The sequence below is a fragment of the Sebastes umbrosus genome, chromosome 8 (assembly GCF_015220745.1).
Source record: "Sebastes umbrosus isolate fSebUmb1 chromosome 8, fSebUmb1.pri, whole genome shotgun sequence".
In the NCBI taxonomy this organism is placed as follows: Eukaryota; Metazoa; Chordata; class Actinopteri; order Perciformes; family Sebastidae; genus Sebastes; species Sebastes umbrosus.
The window spans coordinates 35174622-35194056 of record NC_051276.1 but is presented as its reverse complement, the minus strand read 5'-3'; the positions used below and the strand labels follow the sequence as shown (position 1 = coordinate 35194056).

General features: G+C 42.6%; 2 protein-coding genes across 2 annotated transcripts in view; one reads left to right on the top strand and one right to left on the bottom strand.

Moving 5' to 3' along the window:
* Positions 1-8186, top strand: part of ddr2l (discoidin domain receptor family, member 2, like) — a 31010-nt gene extending 22824 nt beyond the window's left edge. Inside the window, 12 exon segments of the mRNA XM_037777863.1 lie at positions 69-158; positions 234-376; positions 1288-1371; positions 1373-1400; positions 1735-1854; positions 3438-3574; positions 3576-3683; positions 3781-3908; positions 4426-4623; positions 5880-6114; positions 7260-7409; positions 8052-8186. Of these exon segments, the coding sequence (XP_037633791.1) occupies positions 69-158; positions 234-376; positions 1288-1371; positions 1373-1400; positions 1735-1854; positions 3438-3574; positions 3576-3683; positions 3781-3908; positions 4426-4623; positions 5880-6114; positions 7260-7409; positions 8052-8186 (1556 nt within the window).
* LOC119492980 (actin, non-muscle 6.2-like) overlaps positions 1-19435 on the bottom strand; it is an 840607-nt gene that overhangs the window by 280646 nt on the left and 540526 nt on the right. The gene's annotated exons all lie outside the window — the stretch shown is intronic.

Below are 19435 nucleotides of genomic sequence, written 5' to 3'. Positions count from 1 at the left end.
ATATATACACACACACCATCTCTTTCTAAACAGATAAATAAAATGAGGTCTCTTTCTTGGTCCCTCAGAGGACACCGTCCTCCCGACCCTGATGACCTTGGGGTCGACCTCCCCTCCAGTGAAGAAGGAGAGCACCATGTCCACCACACCTGTGACAGGTATGACCTTTGACCTTTTCATTTTACGTGATAAATCCTAAGTCTACGTCTCTGACCTCTTCCTGTTGTCCACAGCGGTCAGTCCCTCAGCCAGCGAGCCGCCAGATGACGGGAACACGCCCGTCCTGATTGGCTGCCTGGTGACCATCATCCTGCTGCTGGTCATCATCATCTTCCTCATCCTCTGGTGCCAGTACGTCTGCAAGGTGCTGGAGAAGGTGAGCAGAGGAACCCCCAGTACAGAGATAGAGGAGTAAAACACACCTTCATCACACACATCTATAGATATATATATATATATATATATATATTATATATACTATCAGTCTCTGACAGCTTTGAGCCACCCGTCAGATCTGAGACGGTTCTATTGATGTTAAATCATCATGAAGCAGCCGAACAGCTGTGAACCAGTCAGACCACAAACCAAAGACTGAAGAAGAAGAAGCCATTTATTCTCATTTTTAGGAAATTAAATTCTACAGCTTTGCTTTGTTAATGTTATGTATGTATTGGTGTATGACACGGCAAAAAACCAAAGGGCTAATAAATTAACAATGGAAGGACAAACCTCTAAAATTGCCACCTCTGATTGGAAACTATTTTCACCTTTTCCTGATCAACTTTGGCCTTACTTTGACTTTTTTTCGGACATTTTTCCAGACATGTATCGGACTCTTCTTCTGCCTTTCTTTTGCTTTTTTCTGACTTAAAAAAAAAAAAAAATTCAGTAATTTGTTTGGACATTTTTCAGACTTTTATAGATATTTTTCTGTCTTTTTTCACACATTTTTTTCAAACTTTTTTTTCAAACTTTTTTCAAAAAACAATTTCAGATTTTTTTCAAACTTCCTTTAGGGACATTTTTCAAAAAAAAAATTGGACATTTTTCAGCCTTTTTTGCCTTTTTCTGAGTTTTTTCAAACATTTTTCTGACTTTTTTCTGGACATATGTCAGACTTTTCTTCTGCTTTATTTTGGCCATTTTTTCAGAAATTTTTCCGCCTTTTTCAGGACTTCTTTTTAAACTTTTTTTCGGAATTTTTTCAATAATTTTTCAGAACTTTTTTTCGGACTTGCAGGTCTTTTTATGCAGGTCTCTTTTATCCCTCTCCTCCTCCTCCTGCAGGCTCCACGTCGGATCCTCGACGAGGAGGTGACAGTCCGCCTGTCGTCCTGCAGCGACACCATCATCCTCCAGACCCCCCCGGTACCCCCCCCGCTCTGGCCACGCCTCCACAGGTAGACACCGTCCCCACTGAGGTCAACAAACTACGTTTAGTCACCAAAACACACACGAGACATACACAAGACATGACTGGTGTTTACGTCCTAACCTACAGCAATCAGATATGTAGAGGATGGTGATGTATGGTGGATAAATGTTGCAGAAACAATCGGAGGATCTGATGAAACAACCTCAAATATCTGAACCGTGTGTGAGAAGACGTCTTTAGTCGATAGCAGCCACCTGAACAGTTTCAGTGAACACATTTTATTCATATTGCTTAAACAACCTCCTGCAGGGCTGTCTGGACTTTGTGTTGATTGGTTGGTTGTGTTGTGTTTTCCTCAGGCCCCGCCGCCAACACCGACCCTCACTACGAGAGGGTCTTCCTGCTGGACCCGCAGTACCAGAACCCGGCGGTGCTGAGGAACAAGCTGCCGGAGCTGTCGCAGAGCGCCGAGGCCTCAGGTGAACACGCCGGAACGCATCATGTGTCACCTGACAGTAGTCATAGCAGAGAGAGAGATGAGGAGAATTTCCCTTTTTCATGCACGTCATCATGTTCATGTTTTATTGACCCTCTGTGGAGGTTTGGTGATTCCTCATCTCAGGAAACTTAAAGGGAAGCTAATCAGAATCAGTGATGCTTTAAAATGCTCCAGATCTCCTTCATGTTTAGACTGTTAAACTGTTAGATCTGCTGCAGCTCTTCAGCGTCTCTCTGCTTCTAACCTCCTTTATTTCCTTCAGAAACATCGTCCCAGCTCTCTGTCTCTTCTTCTTTCTCTTTAATATCTCCGTGACGATGCTGGACGTGCATGCTCATTCATTCTGCAGTGTTTTCTCTCTTTCACCTCCCAGCCCTCTCTGTCTGTCCACGTTTCCTCCTCCTCTTCCTCCAGCTCTCCTCCTCCTCGGTAACCCTCTCTATGACCTCCTCCTGCTGACTTCCTGTCACATGACGTCGGGCTGGCTGCGTGGTAAGAGCTGAAAGGTGTGACTTCAGACATGTAAAACATCTGTCAGATGCCGTAGACCAGACTCTGAGAGATGAGGACGTTTGGTGTTTAGTGAACTGCTTCTCCGTTCCTCTGCATGCACACTTTATTCTCTCTCTTCAGTTTACTGCACGGTTTCCCCAATATTCAGTGTTGAAACTTCACGGTCTTCACCGACGTTTCTAAACTTCCAAATCACAAAAATGAAATGACTAAGACACAGTTGATAAAATTATGATTTGCCCAATAAATTTGAACTTTTTTTGAAAATGTACTCGTGATTTCAAGATAACAACATTTTAAAAGTGTATCAGACTCACTGGTACATCTCAGGCAACAGATACGCTCTCATTTTACCCACAGAGCAAAGACAAGTCCAAAAGTCCAATTTAACGTTTCTGTCGACCGTCCACTGAGGAGCCAGAATGAACGTTCTGGCGAAGTCTTTTTTAAACGTCTTTTTAACATTCAACTATTGATGTCAACCTGAGTTGCACGTCCACAGGTGTCCAGAAAGGCCCCTAACCAGACGTTCAAATATTGAACCCAACGTGCACGTCCACCAGACGTACAATCGTGGGTCTGGACTGACGGACATTATACAGACACGATCTGAATGTCTTCCTGACGTCACATGATTGCTGGGTAAGCAGTTTGCAGTCTGCAGCGGCTCCGTGCAGATAAACTGCAGTTCACTGTGTAACGCTGTCAGTCCTGCTGTATTTAGTTACGTTAGCTGTTAGCTCTGTTAGCCAAACACACCACAGGACTCTACTGTCCACCGGCTGCTAACAGCTAACTAGCTCTCCTACCAACAGGTTAAGAGGAGGGAGGAGCCAACAGATGATGACGGTATAAAACAGTCAATAAAATATATTTTTAAAAAACTCTGAATCACCACAACTACTAGAAGTCGTTGAGCAGACAGTCGTCACTGAGCACGATAAATATCAGGCTGGAGGGTCCAGTAGTTTTAGAGATCAGCCTCGGACAGACAGACCGAACACATAATCTCCTGGCGGAGATAACTAACCAATCTTCTCTCTCCGTCAGCGTGTGGAGGAGGCTACGCCGAGCCCGACGTCACCCAGTGCACGCCGCACCAGTGTTTCCACAGCAACGCGCCGCACTACGCCGAGACGGACATCGTGCGGCTGCAGGGCGTCACGGGCAGCAACATGTACGCCGTCCCCCGCCCTCACCGTGGACTCGCTCACCAGGAAGGACATCTCCGCCGCCGAGTTCCCGCGGCAACAGCTGATCTTCAGGGAGAAGCTGGGGGAGGGTCAGTTTGGAGAGGTGAGCGGGGATCATCGCACAATGATGCAATGAATGGATTTGATTCTTCTGATGCTCTCGTCTCCATGGTGATATCATACCTACGTGTCTCCTGCAGGTCCACCTGTGTGAGGCCGAGGGACTCCCAGAATTCCTTGGGGAGGGGTCGCCTCTCCCTGACAGAGATGGTCGTTCGGTGCTGGTGGCTGTTAAACAGCTGAGGGCCGACGCCACCAGCCAAGCCAGGTACACCCTCTGACTGTGACTACGTTTACACACACTCAATATTCTAGTTTTTACCCTCGTCATGTCCATCTTCAAAGGGGTCCGTTGACCTCTGACCTCCAGATCAGTGAATGTAAATGGGTTCTATGGGTACCCACGAGTCTCCCCTTTACAGACATGCCCACTTTATGATAATCACATGCAGTTTGGGGCAAGTCATAGTCAAGTCAGCACACTGACACACTGACAGCTGTTATAAATAAATAAATATGTTTGGGGAAATAAATGAATAAAGGGGTGAAATGCTCTCCTCTCCTCTCCTCTCCTCTCTCCTCTCTCCTCTCCTCTCCTCTCCTCTCCTCTCTCCTCTCTCCTCTCTCCTCTCCTCTCCTCTCCTCTCCTCTGCTCTCCTCTGCTCTCCTCTGCTCTCCCTCCTCTGCTCTCCTCTCCTCTGCTCTCCTCTCCTCTCCTCTCCTCTCCTCTCCTCTCCTCTCCCCTCCTCTCCTCTCCTCTCCTCTCCTCTCCTCTCCTCCATCAGGAACGACTTCCTGAAGGAGATAAAGATCATGTCTCGTCTCAACGACCCGAACATCATCCGGCTGCTGTGCGTGTGCGTGTCGTCCGACCCGCTGTGCATGGTGACGGAGTACATGGAGAACGGAGACCTCAACATGTTCCTGTCTCAGCGGGAGATCGAGAGCACGCTGACGCACGCCAACAACATCCCTTCAGTCAGGTAGATACACCTTTACAACACGCCAACAACATCCCTTCAGTCAGGTAGATACACCTTTACAACACGCCAACAACATCCCTTCAGTCAGGTAGATACACCTTTACAACACGCCAACAACATCCCTTCAGTCAGGTACATAGACCTTTACAACACGCCAACAACATCCCTTCAGTCAGGTAGATACACCTTTACAACACGCCAACAACATCCCTTCAGTCAGGTAGATACACCTTTACAACACGCCAACAACATCCCTTCAGTCAGGTAGATACACCTTTACAACACGCCAACAACATCCCATCAGTCAGGTAGATACACCTTTACAACACGCCAACAACATCCCATCAGTCAGGTAGATACACCTTTACAACACGCCAACAACATCCCTTCAGTCAGGTAGATACACCTTTACAACACGCCAACAACATCCCATCAGTCAGGTAGATACACCTTTACAACACGCCAACAACATCCCTTCAGTCAGGTAGATACACCTTTACAACACGCCAACAACATCCCTTCAGTCAGGTAGATACACCTTTACAACACGCCAACAACATCCCTTCAGTCAGGTAGATACACCTTTACAACACGCCAACAACATCCCTTCAGTCAGGTAGATACACCTTTACAACACGCCAACAACATCCCTTCAGTCAGGTAGATACACCTTTACACCATGCTAACAGGCTAACAGGCTAATAGGCTAACAACACCTGTTCAATCCGTCCGGCTCATCTAGTCGTTGATGCAACAAAACTTTACCGCAGAGACACAAACCTGTTTTCTCTCTCCTCCTCCTCTTCCTCCATCTCCTCCTCCTCCTCCTCCTCCTCCATCTCCTCCTCCTCCTCCTCCTCCATCTCCTCCTCCTCCTCCTCCTCCTCCACCTCGTCCTCCTCCTCCTCCTCCTCCTCCACCTCCTCCTGCTCCTCCTCATCCTCCTCGTCCTCCTCCTCTTCCACCTCCTCCCCCTCCTCTTCCTCCACCGCTTCCTCCTCCTCCTCCTCCTCCTTCTTCTCCTCGTCCTCCTCCACCTCCTCCTGCTCCTCCTCATCCTCCTCGTCCTCCTCCTCTTCCACCTCCTCCTCCTCCTCTTCCTCCTCCTCCTCCTCCTCCACCTCCTCCTCCTCCTCCTCCACCTCCTCCTCCTCCTCCACCTCCTCCTCCTCCTCCTCCTCCTCTTCCTCTTCCTCCCCCTCCTCTTCCTCCTCCTCCTCCTTCTTCTTCACCTCCCCCTCCTCCTCCTCCTCCAGTCTGTCCGACCTCCTCCACATGTCGGTGCAGATCTCGTCTGGGATGAAGTATCTGGCGTCTCTGAACTTCGTGCACCGCGACCTGGCCACCAGGAACTGCCTGCTGGACCGCCGCCTCACCATCAAGATCGCCGACTTCGGGATGAGCCGGAACCTGTACAGCAGCGACTACTACCGCATCCAGGGCCGGGCGGTGCTGCCCATCCGATGGATGGCCTGGGAGAGCATCCTGCTGGTGAGGGAGGGGTTAACAGCATTTACACCTGGTGTTGGTTAGCTGTCACCTGACACCTCTACCGGTATGGAGTCATAGGAGTGCCATAATATAGAACAAATCTGTTAAAGAATAAGGAAAAATAAAGGGATAAAAACAAATACATTACATTATCTAAAAATAAATACAAAAAAAATAAAGATAATATGCAGAAAAAATAGAGTATTTTTTATGCAATAAATAAATAAATATATATAGGTAGAAATATATACAAAATTAAATGAACATATATATAAAAAATTAACAAAAATATTTAAAAAATTTAATAAAAACAAAAAAGTAGAGTCATTTATATGCAACAAATAAATTAATAAATATATACTTTTTAGAAATATATAAATAAAGATATACAAAAATAAATGATCAAATAAATGTGAAAAATATTCAAAAAAAGAGTAGTTTATATGCATTAAATAAATATATCTTTTTAGAATTATATAAATGAATATCCACAAAAATAAATGAACAAATAAATGTTAAAAAGAAAGAAATATATACGGAAAAAATGCAGTAATTTATATGCAATAAATAGATAAATGCATATTTGTTTTAGAAATATATAAATAGATATAAACAAAAATAAATAAACAAATAAATGTGTAACATGTAAAGAAAAAAAATAGTAATTTATATGCAATAAATATATGTTTTTTAGAAAAATATAAATAAAAAAATGAACAAATAAATGTTAAGAATACACAGAAAAAATAGAGTAATTCATATGTAATAAATAAATAAATACATCTTTTTAAAAATATATAAATAAATATATGCAAAAATAAATATGAAAATTAATAAAAATTCTTATAATTATTTTTTTATATATTATATTTGTCTTTATATTTCCATATTTATTTTTTCTTATATTTATTCCTCTTTATATTTCCACATTTGTTTTCTTATTCCTTTCCAGATTTATTCTTTTTATGGCACTCCTATGACTCCATATTCCTGCTCCTGATGATGCTTCAGGCCTTAATCTTTCCTTTGAATAACTTTACTCTTACATACATTATGAATGTCAGTGGATCTCTTGGTTTAAAGAGCATTTCTGCAGCTGTATATTATGTGAAAAGACGTGTTTACTGACGATGCGACTCCTCCAGGGGAAGTTCACCACGGCCAGTGACGTGTGGGCGTTCGGCGTCACCCTGTGGGAGATCTTCACTCTGTGTAAGGAGCAGCCCTACAGCCTGCTGTCAGACGAACAGGTCATCGAGAACACTGGCGAGTTCTTCAGGAACCAGGGCAGACAGGTGAGGCCGATCAGACGCTCTCTGAGGGGTCTTTTATTATTATATATATACAATTGGAATAAAGCTGCATGTTTGTCATCATGGATCCAGGTCAGGAGTACGTAAACCTTTTAGACTTGTAGCACCACATAAAACCAGCTGGTGACAAACTCCCATTATTTGCTCACCAGTTCACATGAAGCATGAAGCAGTTCCACCACACGAGGGAGCTGTTCAGTCATTGTTGCACCAGTTTTACACAACAGCTGTGGCCCCAAGATTCATCTGAAGGGCCACTAGATGATTAGCGGGACTGGAAATGACCTTATTGATCTATATATAACTTATGCATAAACATCTGCAACTGGTAATGATGGAATACGAGTAAATACTGCTTCATCTGTAGGGTTGAACACTGACCTATAGGAGAGTCCGTCACTGCAGCAGCACTTTAGACTTTGCATCATTGACATCATATAGCCTAACGATATCACTAATAACCAGCATTACGTTTTATTGGTCATCGATGCTATTGTATAGGAAAACAGAGCCGTGAGGAGGAGCAGAAGTCTAGTTTTCTCTCAGAACGCTTGAATTACAATATGCTGAAAGGTTATTATGATGCCAACCCTGGCTTTAATTCCCGCTGTATTTTCCTACTAGATCTTCCTCTACGGCCCTCCGCTCTGCCCTCCTTCTCTCTTCGAGCTGATGATGCGTTGTTGGGGTCGCGACATCCCCGACCGACCCACCTTCGAGGGTCTATACCAAGCCCTGAGGCCCCACGTCAACCAGTGAGGCCGAGGCCGAGGCCGCCGGGATGAACTCGCTCCTGTACGACGACAGACCGACATCAGAGGAGACGGAGGAGAACTGGAATCACGTTACGAGAGGACGTCGCTGTCGGAGGGGACGAAGAGACTGTCAGAACTGGAGGTGGGTTTGCTTTGTGGTAACAGCAGCTGGTCGCCTTGGAGGAGAGACGAACCTCTCCGGCGTTAGTGAACAAACATTTCTAAGCTTTTTAAGATTTCTATCATTGCTGATGTCTTTAAAGACCCTTTATGGTGCCAAAGGAGCCCTAAACTTTATCTTCTTCTTCTTCTCTTTGGCTTTTTAAAGATGCCAAAAAACTGGACAGACTCTTCAGTCTCGGTAGTTTCTCCTGTCCCTGTGGTTTTTATTATTATTATTATTATTATTATTATTATTGTAAAGCACTGTCTGTGTCTCTCAGTTATTCATGTTCATATATTAACCCACACTGGAGCTAGGGTTAGGGTCAAATTCTAGTGTAGTTTTAGATTTTTATTCTATTTTATTTGTTTTTCTAGTTTTACAGTATTTCACTTTGGTTGGTCTTAATGAACGTCGTTCAGCTGAGGTTCAAAACGTCACGGTGCCGAGAGGCTGCGTTGAAACGAGGGCTGGGACAACAAATTCACCTGCGTGTCGGGATTTTAAAAATAGATGTTTTAATGCCAGAATGGATATATCTGCTTCATCTGAGTCTATGTGGAGGTAGAAGGAAGTTACCGCTTTTATTGTGGTAGTCTGAGTAACGTGACGTCATATCCGTTCCGTATCCGTCAACCAAAACAAACCTCAGAGATTATAAAACGTTGGAGGGTCGTCGTGGATACGACCTGCAGCCTCACATGTTAAATCCAGCGTGGTAAACACTACACATCCAGTAAAGGATGGAAACACTTTGGGTTTCACACATTGACAGGAAAAGCAGAGCTAGACATCACGGCTAAAGCTGCACGCTAACTTCTAAAAAAAAAGGCTGAAATATGTCAGAAAAAATGCCAAAGTATGTCCGAACAAAAAGTCCTAAAAAAACAGAAATTTGTTTAAATAAAAGTCAGAAATACGTCCAAAAAAAGGCCGATATATGTCTGAATAAAAGTCTGAAAAATGTCTGAAATATTTCCGAAAAAAAGTCTGAAAAATATCCAAAAATTACAAGAATAAAGTCATAACTTTACCAGAACATTTTTTTTAATATTAAGAGAATAGTCATAAATCTACAAGAAAAAAAAATGACTAGTGTGTAATATTATGACTTTATTTCTCTAAATCTCAGATTATTTTTTCCCTCAATGTGGCCCTAATACTCCGTCATACCATCGTACCATAGACCTACAACAATAATAAATAAAAATGAAAATGTAAACAAAGTTATTCATTTCCATGTTTAAACCTCCACAGGGAGCCGCTGGAGAGAGGACTAGTGTTAAAAAAGTTAACAACAATCACAATAAATCTTAATATCGATCAGCGTTACTTGCATCGTCCCAGCCCCGATAATTATCCAATTTAAAATGTCGTCATTATTTTAATGTTTCAGCCGCTCAGTGTCGGTAGTCTGAATCTTCCCTTCGAGCAAAATCGTTTAAAAATGGCGCAAATCAACTTTGACAGGAGAGAGGGAGGAAGACCAAATCTGTTTTCAGTCTGAGTGCATCTTTCAGTGTTTTTATCTGTACTGTATCTTCTACGAGTGTTTGTGAGTGTGTGTTTAAGAGAAAATGAGTGTTTTTGACATTCCTCTGAGCACTGTGGGAGATAGTTGGGATTAAAGTGGTCAACGGCGTGATTAAACCACGTGATTAAACGGCGTGATTAAACGGCGTGATTAAACCACGTGATGAAACGAGGGGCGACGGAAAGAAAGGAAACCACTGAACTCAATCTCCCAGAGTCCTTTGCTACAGTGAGCCTGTGTGTATTTCGTTGTGGTTCCATTAGAGAGATAGACAGATAGTGTACAGTATAAGTGATCTATAATATCTCAGTGTGTGAATGCAGATTAGGTGTGATAATTGTTTATTGATTATTGATTATCTATCAGAATTTATAGTAGCTGATTGTTTTCTGTTCTGGGAAGGTGTTGGGTTTTTATTTCTTTATTATTATTTTCTGTCCTGCTTCAGACGTGTATTGTACATAGGCTAGTAGCTGTGTATATTAATATATTGGGAACGTTGTGTTCTGTCGTCCCAAGTCGTTTCCACTCTGTACTCTCTCATGTCTCCGTCTGGTTTCCTTCTAATAAACACTCAAATGTGTCAAACAGAACAGCAGAGACTGTGTCTTATTTCACATTTTAAACTCCACAAAAACATCCCAAAGTTTATAGAGATACCCATATATATATATATATATATATATATATATTATTTAGAGCTGCAATGATTAGTTGATATTGCCAACTATTTAGAGTCATTATTTAAGAAAAAAAAGTCTAAATTCTCTGATTCCAGCTTCTTAAATGTGAATATTTCCTGGTTTCTTTCCTCCTCTATGAGAGTAAACTGAATGTGTTTGAGTTGAGGACAAAACAAGACATTTGAGGACGTCATCTTGGACTTTGGGGAAACACTGATTGACATTTTACAGACCAAACTAATCGATTAATCTAGAAAATAATCGACTGATTAACCGATAATGAAAATATTCGTTAGTTACAGCCCTAATATTATGTTCTAGGTATTATATGATGAAGTTATGCAGCCAAAAAGCAGAATTAATCTGTAAATAAATAAGAAAATAAAGGTGTAAATATAAAGAGGAATAAATAAAAGAATAAATAAGTAAATAAAATAATATGTAAATATAAAGAGAAATAAATAAAAGAATAAATAAGTAAATAAAGAATATGGAAAAATAAAGAGAAATAAATACAAGAATAAATAAGTTCATAGAAAATGTGTAAATATAAAGAGAAATAAATAAAAGAATAAATAAGTAAATAAAAATGTGTAAATATAAAGAGAATTGAATACAATAATAAATCAGTAAATAAAGAATATGGAAAAATAAAGAGAAATAAATACAAGAATAAATAAGTTAATAGAAAATGTGTAAATATAAAGAGAAATAAATAAAAGAATAAATCAGTAAATGAAAAATGTGTAAATATAAAGAGAAATAAATTCAGGAATAAGTAAATAAAAGTGTGTAAATATAGATAGAAATAAATAAATAAGTATATAAAAAATGTGTCAGTATAAAGAGAACTATATAAAATAATAAATAACTATATAGAAACTGGAAATATAAAGAGAAGTAAATACAAGAAGAAATAAGTAAATAATAAAAGTGGAAATATGTAGAGAGATAAATAAAATAATAAATGAAAATGTGAAATATAAAGTGAAATAACAAAATTCAAACATCACATTTATTTGTTCATTTATTTCTTTATATATTTCTTTATATATTTTTTAAATATAATTATTTATTTATTGCATATGAAGTATTATATTTTTTGTTTTTTGTTTATTTTTAGATAATGTCATTTATTTATTTTTAGCCCTTTATTTTTCCTTATTCTTTCACAGGTTTATTCTTTTTCATACCACTCCTACAGCATGACTCCATAGTTGCTGCAAATTACCCCAAAAAAAGCCATCAAAATCATATTTGACTGATTACTCCTCTATAATAAATATAATCATATTTGACGCCGTCAGAATTCAAATAAAATGTATTTGCAGACAAAATGTCCATCTGGCGTGCTGATATCAGCAGAGGGCGGCAGAGAGACAGAAACCTTTTACTAAACTCTGAATCCTGCAGAGAACTTCCACCTTAAGGCACCATTTATGTGAGATTATGAAATAAATTAACACCTGGAACATCTGGAATGTTCTTTTGTGGATTCAGTTTCAGGGGGGATTTTCTCCAGGATAAACAAAGGTTTCTGTGTTCCAGTTTCACAGCAGGGTTCGTGGTGGGAGGAATGTTACCGTCAGCCGTGACACTGCTAATAAAACTTTAGAGCCAATTAATAGGGACACAATTAATAGGCTACTTTCCATTGATTCGTCGTTTTTTCAGCCACTAGGGGGCAGAATAACTCAGACACACAGGCTAACATGTTAGCAACCAGGTGGCTACTTCAGCAGAGCAACATGATGATTCTTCAGGAGTCTTTGTGTTTGTGTCACCTGATGAATCCAAGTCCAATAGGGATGATTGTGTTTCTCTTTTAAAAAGAAGTTCATCAGCTGCTGCATGATCTGGATACTGATCGTCAGATGTGAAGAAACAGAGCTACTCTTCATCTTATGTGGGAGTCACACTCTGCTGTAATTGTCCTAAATCTGACAGAAAAAGAAACCAAAAGCAGAGGTTTGTTTTTCAGCCGTGGGCTCAGTGACCACAGCTTTCATAAGGGTGGTTCAACAGTGGTTCAGGGCCAGAAGGAGAGACACGGGGAGATAAACAACGGTCCAGGGCCCTCTGCAGCTTCAGGCATGAAGAAGAAATGACTCTTGGTAGGATGGTTGGATGGATGGAGGGTCTAAAAATAAGAACACAATGAGTATTGGACAGATGACAACAGCTTTTGTAAGAGTGGAGTGATGGTAGAGGAGACCCGGCCAAACCCAACACGGCTGTAATTGTTGGTGCTGCTCAGCTCGCTGAGGAGGTTTGGTCAGGAGGAGGATTATTTTTATCTCTTTGGTGTGAACTCTGTCACGTCCACAAAGGCATTGTGAGGATGTGACATCTACTGTTGACCTGATATCTCCCCATAAAGACCCCCTGGCCCCCCTAAAGAAGACTAAAACCGGTCTATTGTTGGTCTCAGAGGATTAAACCCTTTAATATATTGTAATCCATTTATTCATTGGAGCAATCCTCTTAATTTAAATGAAAAATTAAGCTCCTTTTATTTGTCCTTTTGATGTGAAAAGATATGAAACATCATAAGTAAGTATATTTTCACAATGCCTTTATATAAGTGTTAAAATAGTGCAGCGTCTTCTATCATTCAGGTGTGTTGATTGATAATTGATGACTCCTCCTCCTCCTCCTCCTCCTCTTCCTCCTGGGGTTGTGCTGCTTTTGACAATGGAGGAGAAGTCTGGTTAATCTCCTTCTCAGTGTTGGCAAAGACACAGCACAACCTTTTTATCAGTTTGTATCATTTACTTTATTCTGATGTATTTATACGTTTACGTGCTGCAGAGAGCCGTCGATCCAAGTCAGTTTTTAAAGTGTCTCATGTCCTGATGAAGGTCTGATTGAATGAACACTAGAATGTGGTGAACTGTAGTTAAAAGAAGAGAACTTGTAGCAGGATATTGGAGGGATGTGGACTGTGTCTGACAGCAGTGTATCTGGAAGATGATCGGTAACATCCGGCTGGAGCTCAGAGCCTCGTCCGTCAGGCAGCAGATGGACGCTGGTCTGGAGAAATCATCTGATCACACACGGACAAATCAGGTGAGCAGGTGGCAGGTAAGGATGTCTCAAACAGTAAAGCCAAAATAAAAAATAGAAACTGGATAGTAAATACCCAACACGTTCTCATCCCAACTCCTCACATACCGCCGCTTTGTCACGCCGCTTTGTCACACCCCTTTCTGTGTCACTTTTAGGATTAGGCAACAAAACCACTTTAGTTGGGTTTAGGAGAGAACTACATGGATGGGTTTAAAACTACTACGTTTGTGAAGTGAAAATGAGACTGAACGTTGTGAACACGAACAAGCAGCTGATTGTAATGTGACACACGGGACACGAACAGAGGTCACCTGAATGAAAGTCTTGTTTTTGTTCTTCTCTCACTCACTGAAGGTCCTATCAGACACAACGGCTTTTCACTGCGTCCAGCAAAGCCCAACTTTGGGCGCTGTACGCTGTGACCCAGCGGCGAGCGCAGCTCACTGTTGTGTCTGATTTCTTTTTACTTTTCTCAGACTTTTTCAGACTTTTTCTGACATTTTTTCTGACGATTGTCGGAAGTTTTTGGAACTTTTTCCAGACATTTTTCTGAAATTTTTTTCAATGTTTCCTGACTTTTTTTTTTACAGTTTTTTGGACATTTTTCGGACATTTTTTTTTTAATTTTTCGGACATTTGTTGGACATTTTTTTTAATTTCTTCGGACATTTGTCAGACTTTTTTTCTGACATTTTTCTGACATTTTGTCCAAATGCAAGCAGCTCTCTTCCACCAGGAAATAAACCATAGGTGTGGCTCTATTGTCGTTCGGTTGGAAGTTGAAGTTTTATACTCACTGTAAGACAAACAGTTGTGAAAATTTGTCATAAATCGTGAGAACTGTGACGCCGGGAGGAAACAGGGAGTGGGCAATGGAAACTGTGAGTCTCCCAAGAAAATTGTGAAGTACGGCGGTCTCACACACCGACGTCTGTGACAAAGCCTCATTGTTTGATGCCTCCTCTAGCTCTCTAATGTACCATGATTGGACAGAAAAGAGCACCAACTACAGAAGCTAAAAAGCACAGAAACATGAGCCACCTCTCTGATGTTTAATGGACGGCGTGCGGAGGTCAGAGGTCAGCTGGCTGATGAGGAATCAGGTTCTGTTCTGGTGGTTTACAGTGTTTTTATTGAGTCTGGCTCCTATTAGCTTCTGTTACAGCTGCTTTACAGCAGGAACGAGCTCTTCTCACTGTCTGAGGAAGGGTTACATGATGCTACCAGGGACCCAGTCTGGACTCAACCTGCACACTTTATGTACATTCTCCACTCGGGGTTTCTTTTACATGCATGTTTAAAATGTGCACCAAATGCTACTAACTGTACAGACTAACCACATGAATGACTCCTTTACTCCTAAATGATGATGTTTCCTTAGTGGTTGTTGAAAGCCCTGTACAGGTGTTTTCACTTATTCTGGTAAGTTCCACCTCCGGTCAGGATGAAGGTGGGAGGAGTTATGATGGTAATTACGTGTTGTCACCAGACTCTGTGTACTAATGAGGGTAATAACGTCTTGTCCCACACTAACAGGTGCAACGAAGCTTCAGTGAGATGTCAGTCAGTCTCAGTCATTCCCAAATACTGTAGGTAACACCGGGTGTCAAACACCGACGCTTTGTCACGGCCGTTGGCGTGTGACACCGTTGCACAATGCACCCTTAAGCGCCGGTATGAGACGCAACGGGCGTTCCATTAACTATCATGTAAACCCATCAGCAGCAACAGTAAGCGCTCTGAGAAAGTGCTGCGATGACGTCGTTTAAAGAGCGAAAAGACACACATGGCGGGCTGGAGGGGGGGGGGGGGGGGGGGGGGGGGGGGGGCGTGGTGTATGGGTCCAACAAACACAAGGCTTTCACCAGGACACCGCTGTTGGTTTCACGTTACGATCAGGTGTTCGTTCATGTCACCGTGTTCACAACGTTCAGTTTCATTTACACTGTACAAACAAGGTAGTTTAAAGCTCAACCATGTAGTTCTTTCCTAAACCGAACTATAGTGGTTTTGTTGCCTAATCCTAGCGGGCGTGACGCCAAGGGGGGACGTGACGCCAAGGAGTGTGATGCCAAGGAGCGTGACGCCAAGGAGTGTGTTGCCAAGGAGCGTGACGCCAAGGAGCGTGACGCCAAGGAGCAAGGAGCGTGACGCCAAGGAAGGAGCGTGACGGAAGGGGCGTGACCTCAAGGAAGGAGCGTGACGGAAGGGGCGTGACCTCAAGGAAGGAGCGTGACGGAAGGGGCGTGACGCCAAGCAAGGAGCGTGACGCCAAGGAAAGAGCGTGACTTCAAGGAAGGAGCGTGACGGAAGGGGTGTGACGCCAAGGAAGGAGCGTGACGCCAAGGAAGGAGCGTGACCAAAAGGGCGTGACATCAAGGAAGGAAGGAGCGTGACGCCAAGGAAGGAGCGTGACGGAAGGTGCGTGACGTCAAGGAAGAAAGGAGCGTAACGCCAAAGCGGCGCTATGTGACAAGTTGGGATGTTGCACCTTTCATACAAGAAATGCAACATAAAGTGTTTTACAATAAAGGAAAATAAACAGAGAAAATAAGATGTAAAATAAAACATACTTGATAAAATAGCATACAAATAAAATAAGATAAATTAGAATGCATAACTTTAGACGGAAAATAAACCCACTGAATAATAACAATATTAAAATCAGCAGCTGTATTTGCAGCAAACACATCAATCAGAATTTTTAGGAAGAAAACTCTCAGTATTTGCTTTGTGTAAATGTGATGATGATGATGATGATGATGATGTTGGTGATGAAGGCAGTGCTATTGTGTTTGGTGTTTCCATGGCTCTTTATGTGTCCTGTGTGCAGGAGGCCCCTCCAGGCGGCCAGCCCTCATTATGGAGGCGACACCTGCTTCTCATTGGAACCAGCGGCGGCTGCTCCTTGTACTCCTGAGAGGGAAGTGCACAGCGCTGCGATAAAGTCCACCCGTCTTTGATCTTTACACAAACGTCATAAAAAAGGAGCTGTTGTTCAGCTTGATCACTTTTTCCTTTAACATGAAGGTTTAACGATGCACACGTGTTTCTGCTGCTGTAAGGTAGCTCGCCGCTAGCTGCTGCGTGGCTACATACTGCTACTGGAGGAGCGTTAGCGTTTCTCTGGTGTAACCTGGTGATTGATTCAATTCAACGTAAAGGATTCAGCAGTATATTTACATTCCTGGTAAAGTCAGCTTTGTTTCATATTGTCCTTAAAAACACAGACGCTACTTCTAACTTGATTTATTACCTCAGTAAACATTGTAAACATGAGTTTATGGTCTCAATCTCTAGTTTCAAGTCTTCTTCAATACAGCATGATGTTCATTTAGTAAATTATGGTCCCATTTAGAGTCAGATAGACCATAAAGCAGGGGATGCTTTAGGGCGGGGCTACATTGTGATTGACAGGTCACTACCACGGCGTTGTCTGGTCTGGAAGTTGTCCATGTTTTAGACTTACAACTTTAACCCTTTCACAGTGTGTTTTCACTTCATCACAATTAATTTGGAACATTTTGGTCAAATGTCTAATTCAGCGTTCAGTTGTACTTAGCTCCACTCTCTAGTGTCACTTCTGGTTGCAAAAAAACAAGATGGTGACAGCCATAAACCAAGATGGCAATGGCCAAAAACCACCAAGATGGCGACAGCCAAAATCCAGAACTCGAGGCTTCAAAGCAGCAGTCCACAAACCGGTGGTTGACGTCACGGTGACTACGTCTACTTTATAAAAAGTCAATGCTTAGACAGTGATGCCAAGCGGTCCGGACTAAGAGTCAGTGTGTGACGAGTTGGGATGAGAACATGTTCTAAGAGCTGCTGCAGTGTTTTTCTTTCTGTTCTTTTAGGATGCTTTGTCAATATTTAATAACGGCCTATAGTTCAGTGATGGTGCCACAATTTGACTTTATGTTTTGGCGAAGTAAAGATACTTTTTCCACTCTGGTTGATGGTAAATGTGTAGATACGTTTGTCTTCTATGCTGCTAAAGTTCTCTGATGAAGACCTAACCGACATCTGACATGACATGAGATGAGGTAACTTTCTGTTAATGTGTGTGTGTGTGTGTGTGTGTGTGTGTGTGTGTGTGTGTGTGTGTGTGTGTGTGTGTGTGTGTGTGTGTGTGCGTGCGTGCGTGCGTGCGTGCGTGCGTGCGTGCGTGCGTGCGTGCGTGCGTGCGTGCGTGCGTGTGCAGCGTGTGGGTGGCAGGTCGTGTGTTTGTGTTTTACGGTGGAGGAGGAAACTTCTCTGTTCGGGTTACTGCTTCACTTTCAGCTTTTTTAAAGCATCCTGAGTGCTCAGTGGGGGAGTGAGGGGGGGGGGGGGGGTTGTTCTCCAATAAAACCAGAGAAAAGCATCTTGAATGGATCGTTCTGTTCCTCTGAAGCAGAACAAGTACAGTAAAACAGAATAACCTGAATTAACGGGAGCATGTTGAGCAGGTTTAGGCCTTCTTTTTGGAGTAGAGAGCAGCTCTGACCACGGAGATAATGAGACTGAGACGGGACAGTTCTGAGGCCGGAGCATCACTCTAATTACACCTCGTCTTGTAGAGAGAAAACAAACCGTGTGAACCTAAAGAAAGAAGCTGCTTCAGCTGCAGCCTGATGAGACGTTCAGGGACCATCCAGCTGCACTAAATCCTCTGATATCCTTCCACCGGGGCAGCCGTTGGTTTCACTTCTCTTGTAACAAAATCAGAGATTTGAAGCTTTCTGCAGATAGATGATCCACAACAGACTAAGGGCCCTATTTTAACCATCTAATGGTCTAAAGTGAATGGCACAAGTGCATTTAGGGCGTGTCCAACTCTACTTTTGCTAGTTAAGATGTGTATAATCTGGGTGCAAAGTAAGGCGCAAGGGGCAAAGGGGTTGTATTTAGTCTCTTCATTAATCAGAGGGGAGTTTTGGTCGTAACAGGAAAATACTGCGCCAGACTTTAGACCAGGTTTTTGTTGGTCAATCGCTTTCTGCTGCCTCAAGATAACAATGTGCCAACAATGCACCTGACCACACCTCATTTTAAGACCAACACGCCCACGGGTGCACAGATGGGCGCAAGTACATTTGCTACTTATGCTACATGTCCTCATGGGCGTTTTTTATCGCGAGGGATCGCCTCTCTTCCCAGCATCGGACGCTTGATCGGCTGCCACTAGGCTCCTGATTGGACGAGCGCTTTCCCTCGTGGGCTGCTGCTCCCAGCTTTCAAACCGGAACCAACACGGCGGCTCGTTTGGAAACTTTCTTCTCTTATTTCATGAAAACAGTTCACCCAAATGTGTTTCTGAAAACATTTAATGAGAAAAATAAGCCACATTGATGCTAAATCTGTCTTTAATTATGATCGACAACGGTTAGTTGGTTAGTTTCCAGAGGCAGAGAGTCGCGCCGGACACCCCTAATTTGCATAAAGTAGCCGAGACCTCAATTTTATGCAAATGAGGAGCGAGCGACGTGATGCCACGTCACTTGAATCGCACCGCCATGCTACCAGAATGCATTGCACGGCTTTTTACATAGACAACGAATGCGAAGTGTGGAAATGACGGAGGCTGATGCCATTACACAACGCGGGCGCTGGGCGTGAAAATGACAACTGCGTCGGTCTGAAACTAGCGATGACAGTTGCACTGCTCTGAGTGCTGCTGTTCGCCGCTTCGCGCCAGGTGTAAGATAGGGCTTTATATTTAGTATGTTTATTTTTGTCGGTGCGTTTAAGGACACTCTGAAATCTCAAACATCGGCCTGTTTAAATCCAGAGACAGTCACCTCTCTGTGTCTCAGTGTTCC